General features: G+C 35.2%; 2 protein-coding genes across 3 annotated transcripts; one reads left to right on the top strand and one right to left on the bottom strand.

Moving 5' to 3' along the window:
• The first annotated feature begins 310 nt into the window (after positions 1–310).
• Positions 311–2,597, top strand: LOC113073772 (N-acetyltransferase 9). Of its 2 annotated transcripts, none has more exons than XM_026246528.1 (7): positions 311–371; positions 590–676; positions 751–860; positions 972–1,112; positions 1,189–1,248; positions 1,340–1,434; positions 1,918–2,597. In XM_026246528.1, coding segments are annotated over exons 1-7 (654 nt in total). In that variant the 5' UTR covers positions 311–369; the 3' UTR covers positions 2,077–2,597. The 2 variants fall into 2 exon arrangements, with proteins under 2 accessions (XP_026102313.1, XP_026102314.1); XM_026246529.1 differs by having other exon boundaries at positions 332–509.
• A 209-nt stretch (positions 2,598–2,806) lies between these two features.
• LOC113073771 (leucine-rich repeat-containing protein 59-like) lies at positions 2,807–6,239 on the bottom strand. Its single transcript, XM_026246527.1, has 8 exons — positions 5,729–6,239; positions 5,426–5,550; positions 5,181–5,240; positions 4,883–5,041; positions 4,674–4,778; positions 4,499–4,571; positions 4,086–4,274; positions 2,807–3,373 (listed from the first exon to the last, which is right to left on the bottom strand). Exons 2-8 carry the CDS (start codon positions 5,522–5,524, stop codon positions 3,123–3,125), a joined length of 936 nt encoding a protein of 311 aa, XP_026102312.1. The 5' UTR covers positions 5,525–5,550; positions 5,729–6,239; the 3' UTR covers positions 2,807–3,122.
• Between the last annotated feature and the right edge of the window lie 992 nt (positions 6,240–7,231).

Raw genomic sequence — 7,231 nt, forward strand, 5'->3', positions numbered from 1 at the left:
TGAACATATATAAGGAGAGCCTACAAGATAAGGTATAAACTGCTGCAACTTCATTTTTTTGGAATACATCTTTTATTTGAACTGCATTAATAAATATTAAATGCACATATCAAAATTGTTATATGAAGTGTTATGTATTAAACTGAAGTGTTATATGAAAATATTAAATACGTAGATATACATGTATCATGTTTATATACAGTGTTGCTTGATTACTTTGCCTGAATTTCTGTTAAAAATCTTTTACATTATCATCATGAATGAAGTAGCATTTAAACGAAGTAGTCTCGCGCCCTCTTGCGTTCCAGAACACAAACGCGCAAGAGTTGCTGCGCGTGCGGATGACGTAGTTCACATGCGCCGCTGTTTATGTGAGTTGAATTCATTGAAACTCGTAATATTATTGTGATAATATTTGTTTAGTGTACCGCGGCACGTTGAATGTTTACGTAAATTAAACAGATGGACATAAATTGAGCGACCAATCTGTGTTCGAGTTTGATTCTGAGGTATGATGGTGACATAAATGCTACACTGCTAGATAGAACATTTAGATGATTTATGTGCTTTAAAAGACTTTATTTTACAGGCTGCTTATAATGAGGATAAATGAAGATACATTACTGGAGGGGGAGAAGGTCGTATTAGTGCCTTACAATGCAGATCATGTTCCCAGGTATTAATAAGTGGATCGAGTATATCATTGTGTGGTCTCAGTTCGTTTTAACCAAATCTAACACCCGTTTTCAGGTATCATCAATGGATGTGCTCTCCTGAACTGCAGAAGCTGACTGCATCAGAACCCCTGACACTGGAGCAGGAATATGACATGCAAAGAAGCTGGAGAGAAGATGATGACAGTGAGTTTCCACCTTCCATGTCTATGTTAGTGTCCTGTTGACTTTCAGTCACATGCTTGAAATCATCTTTGATCTGTTTTTGTGTTCAGTTTTATGATTTTTCTCCCTCAGAGTGCACCTTCATCATCTTGGACAAACAAAAATGGGCAGATCCGAGTATACCGGAGCAAGAGTGCATGGTGGGAGATGTAAACATTTTCCTCACAGACCCCAGTGATGCTTCCCTGGCTGAACTGGAGATCATGATTGCAGGTTATAGAGGTTGCAGTGAGATTTAGTTCATTCACATTGGCTTGAGTTATGTCAGTAACATCAGATTTTTTTTTAGTGCCCTGCTACAGAGGAAAGGGACTTGGGAAAGAAGTGACACGCATGATGATGTGCTACGGTAGGACAAAGCTGATGATTAAAGATCATCTGTTATTAGTAGTGATTACTCCCTGTATGTAGTGTTTGTGTTTTGGAATTTGCCTCAACAGGTGTCCATAAACTTGGAGTTCAAAAGTTTGAAGTTAAGATTGGTTTGGATAACAAAATCAGCATCGCCATGTTCAAGAATTTCCACTTCAGAGAGGTGAGAGTGAGGACAATGACTTTCAGAAATAGTTTTAGTCCAATAATGACACACTCTATCAAAAGTTTAGCATTATTAGAGTGTTTTATATTTAAAAGAAAATGTAATTTATTCCTGTTACATGATCCTTCAGAAATCATCATAGGATGATTTGATGCTCAAGAAACATTTCCTATTATAGTAAGTGTTATCATCAATGTAAACTGTGATATCAAAATTATTTCTTAAGTTTTATGTGACACTAAAGACTGAAGTAACTTACATTTTTAAATTACATTAATAAATCTATTCAGATTGCAAACTGTTTTAACTCGATGATCATAAGAGAATTTTCAAACACATCCAAAAAAATGTAAGTATTCCCAAACTTTTGACAGCTAGTGAACAGGTATAGTTATTTGAACTGTTTAGTAAAAATTTTTGAGATTTATTAAAATAACATTTATTTTTATAATTTATTTACTTTTTTTGCTGTCTCTGCAGCTGTCCATCAGTGAAGTCTTTCGGGAAGTCACTCTCGGGGTCACCATGAACGAGGCTTTACAGAAGCATGTTTTCGGAAACATGGATTTCATGCTGCAGAGGGAGTATGGGAAGGCGCGGGACATCCGACAGGCACCGTTCTGTGATAATAGTTTGTAGGAGACTAAATGTAAAGAGAACAGCCTTGCAGTGCATCTCAATATGAAATATTAATCACTCACTGTCACAGAAAGCTGAGATAGTAGTAGTATTTTTTGTCACAGTCTCATGTGACAAAATATTTCTGAATTTTTATAATTCAGAATTAAATGTGATGACTCAACCCACATTCAGTACTGTGTTGTTAGAAATATTATTGTTGTATTGTGATTTTAACCTCTTAAGGCATGGAAACTGCTATAAACAAGTTAGACCTTTTAATCTGCTTATTATTTGCATACTGCATGATTTAAAGAAATAATTTATGTGAGGAAAACAGATATTAATTATATTTGTTGCTTATATCATTGTAAATCTTTGTGAAAACACTCAAGATACCAAAACAGTTAGTCTTTTATGTATTTGTGTTGTAGTACATTTATGGTATTTCTCATCCTTGCAACAATAACAACAAAAATATATAGTCTTAAACACATTTGTTGTGCATTGATGCTAACAATAAAAAAATAATTGTTTTATGATCTCAATTGTATGTTTCATTATTAAGGATTTCCAAAATGATTCTAATGTCCTGGCAAGCTAACAATATAAAAGCTTTCCAAGTTTTAGGTGTGAACATGCCGGAGCAAATACTGAGAGCAGTTATTGCAGAAACTTATAATCAGCTTCCTTTAAGGCTCAATTTTGCTTTTACCAACTCTAGCACTGAGACAGCAAACATGAGCTAATCTAAATCGATCAAATCTTTTATTATAAGATGTTGTGAAACATTATTACATAAGACTCCAAAGGTCACAAATGTTATTATTCATCACCCGTTTCTTGAAGTCCGTTTTCCTTTCCCGATTTGGCAGTTTAAAGACATACAAGCAGGATTTCCGTTCACAAGCTGGTCCATTGTTATCACATGGATTTTTTTTTTTTTTAAAGATGCAGTAAAGGAAGAAACAATTCCATAGGAATTTCTGCGTACAGGTCTGTGACTTGGTCCCAGTGCGTCTCCTGAGAGGCTCAAATCCGTATCATAATCAGACATTGTTTTATGTTCAGAGATCAGATATTTTCTGAATGACCTGCTGCACGACATCCAGACCCTGAGCCCACCTCACCATCTCCTCAAAGTGCACGTTGACTGGAACACAGAACGCCTCCTTCCTCAGATCAGTCAACTGACAAACTGCTATTACACTTGCTACTCCCACAATTAGCAGGAGAAGGAGTTTTAGGAGCAGAGAGAAGAACAGGGAGCAGATGGACCACTTGGCTTTGGGCACACACTCGGATGCTGTCTTTTTACCTAAAGTGAAGTGTAGAACTTAAATTCAAAACATCAACACTGAAACACGCTGTACATATTACATGTACAGCAAATATAACATATGGTATAAAACATATCAACCTGACATATACAACAGTTCAAAGGTTTGGGGTCAGTATGATTAAAAAATAAATAAAAATTAGTACTTTTGTTCAAAAAGGATGCATTAAATTGATCAAAAGTGCCAGTAAAGACATGTTATCATTATACAAAAAAATCTATTTCAAATAGGTGCTCTTCTTTTTTTTTTTTTTTTACTTCTATTCATCAAATAATTCTGAAAAGATCACCATTTCTGCAAAAATATTAAGAAACAAAAGTATTTCAATACTGATAGTAAGAAATGTTCTTGAGCACTATATAATATTTACATTTTTCTGCAGGATCAAGTGACATTACTATTGGAGTAATGTCTTTTGAAAATTCAGCTTTGCCGTCTTAGAAATAAATTAAGTTTTAAAGTGCATTAAATTAGAAAACCGTTATTTTAAATTGTAATAATACTTCACAATATTATTGAAGTTTTGAACATCCTTAGTAAGCATAAGTGACATCTTTCAAAAACATTTTTTAAAAAAATCTTAAAATCCAAACTTTGGAACGGTACTGTAGATCAGAATACTTTTAACATTTATATTTTATTTTATGGTGTAATGAATTAGGTGTGAGTTCAGGTAAGATAAAACCGTACCTTGATTTTGAGCAGCTTTCTTTTTCTTCTCTTTCTTCTTTTTCTGTTGTTCTTGTGCCGCAGAAGTAGCCATCTGAGCTTGATACTCCTTTCTCTTCCTCTCTTTCTCTTCTGCTTTTTTCTTTTTTTGTGCTTCCTTTTCCCTGGCCTCCTTTTCCCTCTGCTTGGCTTCTTTTTTCTTTTCTAGTTCTGTAACGGATTAAAACATATTCTAAAATTAATACATAAAATTCATTTTTTACAATAAAAAAAAAACTGAATTCAAATCAAAGAGTCATTATGATGTAAAGTGAAATAAATATTTAGATACTATGTGTAGGTCACTCATATAAAATTCAGGCAAAAAGGTAGCCAAACTAAACTAAAAATTAAGGGGAAAAGACCACAAGCTGTAGAAGTTTTGTGCTTCCTACCTCTCGCTTTCAACAATCGACATTCTTGATCCTTTTCTGCTTCTTCCTGCAGTAGCTTCATGTGCTGAAGAACCTGGACATAGAAAGAAAAAAAGAAAAAAAATCATTTTTTGCGGCTAATTTATACAGTGCAAAACTGCTCTTTGACACTTATACTTCAGACCACTCAACTCACCCTGGATGCGCACTGTTTGCACTGCTTCTCATCCAAGCAATCGCCTGCAGCCTTGGCCAATGCTGGCTCCAGTGGGTTATCCTTCAGATCCAGCCATTTCAGACTCTACAACAAACAAATGCCCTCAATTACCGACTGCTACTGATAACAGAGCAAACACCATGGGCTAATATTAGAGGATGTTTGCAGGCGTGAGATCCTAAACCCACCTTGAGTTGTGAAAAGCCAACGGGAAGCTTTTTTAATTTGTTATTGTATAAATCCAAGTGCTGGAGACTACTGAGTTGCCCGATTTCATCTGGTAAGCAGACAAGCTGGTTCTTGCTCAGATCAATTTTGATGAGGTGAGTCAAGCTGCAGAATTCAGGCTGGTGAAGTAACAAACACATTAAAGAAACTACAGTAAAATATAGCAAATCTGATTTGTTTCAGAATCGGGTTTATATATATATATATATATATATATATATATATACACACACACACACACACACAGTTATAACTTACATTCAGAACCGTTAGATTATTACAGGAGAGATCCAAAACCGTTGCCTTTGGAAATGCTGCCTGCACAGAAATGTATTTATTTATTTTCAATTTTTTCTCACATTTTGGCTAAAGGATAGGCTAAATGAAATGATAATTGTAAAGTGAACAAAACCCTTACAAAAATATACTGCAGGAATTCCTGAAGGAATGCTGCAGGATTTTTTTAATTTTTTTTTTTGCAAGGGATATGCCGCCACACTTACCAAATCCTTGACTGGCACTTCTGTAAGATTACTGAGACTTAAATCAAGCTCGTTGCCATCGATTTTGTCTTTAATGTTTTCAACTTTGCCTTTAATCATGTTGATGTGCTGCTCCTCACTGGACACTGAATAAAAATACACATGATCAGGAACCAAAGCCACCAACGCATTAACATGAAAACAACTTTTGACAGCAAACACTAGATGATTTGGACGAAGTAAGAATGTTTTCATTGATAAAGTTGACTTCAAAAAGCAGCGTTCTGATTATTATGTCGAATTGTTATGAATTAAAGTTCTTACCTTGTTACAAAAGGTAAAAAATAGTCCAGACCCACTGCAGAGGAGTAACGTTAAATTAGTAACGTTAGTTGAATGCAGTGACTTCACTGATTTCACGCAGCAATGGATGATAATCCACGTCACTGCTCGCGCGTGCCAGGACAAAGCGACTACAAAGCAAGCCTTCAACCATTAGCCGAAAAAGCGTAGCGGCTAAAGCTAACGCTTCCGGTCTGGCACTACTACGTTGGAAAAGACACCAGAGGCCGTTTTTTTAATGGATGTCAATGGAGGGAAGGCTTCACAACGCTGAATAAACAACTTTTTAGAGGAAACAGCATATCATTTAATGAATCGACATCCTATATGCTAATCTTCAACATGTTTTACACTCAATAATACTTTTGGGTTGAACTATTTTTTAAGTTTACAACGAAAAAAAATGCCGTTTTATAAGAGAAGTCACTGATTTTTTTGCGACAGGTGAGATTCAGTTTACGGCACTTCTCATTCATTCCCATGGTATCCGTAAACGGCGATTGATGTCGCACAAAGTTATTTAGGGACATGTGATCCAAGTTAGCCGTTACGCTTTCTCCAACAGTAATACAGAGCCTCTCATCTCCTTTATAAGATACTCTCTGGCCAGGAGGCGCAGCGTGTCTCGTGTCTGGATGAGCGCCATCTAGCATCTGGAGGAGGCCTGACTCATGATTTATTTCTTAATAGTGTTATTATGCCAGTTTATGAGCCACTAGGAAATGTACCAATGCGCATGAATGTTAACTGTAACAGTCTGTGCTAATTTTCCTCAGGTAAAAATCAAATAATAAAAGTAAATATTCAGGGGTCACTATCTTGGTATTGAGTGATATCATAATAACTAGCTTATGTAGCCACATCCACTGTGCAGTTTATATGAATGCACTCCATTATAGAGGTGTATGATGTTAAAAATGGTTCCCTGCCATATCTGTCATAGAGAATGCATTAGATTTGTGTCAGGGTTTTTTTTTTTCACAATATTCTTCAATGATGTTGTAAAGCACGCTTTATTTCACAAAATATTAAGTAAAACTGTAAGGCATGTAGGGCTACAGGAGCAGGCCCGGTTCTTGACAGCTATAAATTAATTTGCAACTTTATTAAAGTGTTTCTGATACAGTATATGCACACTTACTGTGCAAAAGTCTTAGCCCTTTAGTATTTTCACCATAAAAGGCTTTAAGCCAGTTTTTTTAATCTTTTTTTTTTCAGAGATCTGATCTCACCATTATCAAGTCTGTCTGGAATTGCATGAAGAATAAATTAATAAATTAATAAAAATATATATACTATAAATTGTCAAATTTAATCCATATGAACTGTGGCAACGTCTCTACTTGAAGAAGAAAAAAAGTCGAATAGTTTGCATCAATGGATCACAGTTTGTTTCTTACATTCAATTCAACAGCATTAATATCATGTATACAAGCAACACTTATGTTCTTGCTCAATCCACATAATAAATGCACGTTATTGAAT

The sequence above is a fragment of the Carassius auratus genome, unplaced genomic scaffold (assembly GCF_003368295.1).
Source record: "Carassius auratus strain Wakin unplaced genomic scaffold, ASM336829v1 scaf_tig00012847, whole genome shotgun sequence".
NCBI lineage: Eukaryota > Metazoa > Chordata > Actinopteri > Cypriniformes > Cyprinidae > Carassius > Carassius auratus.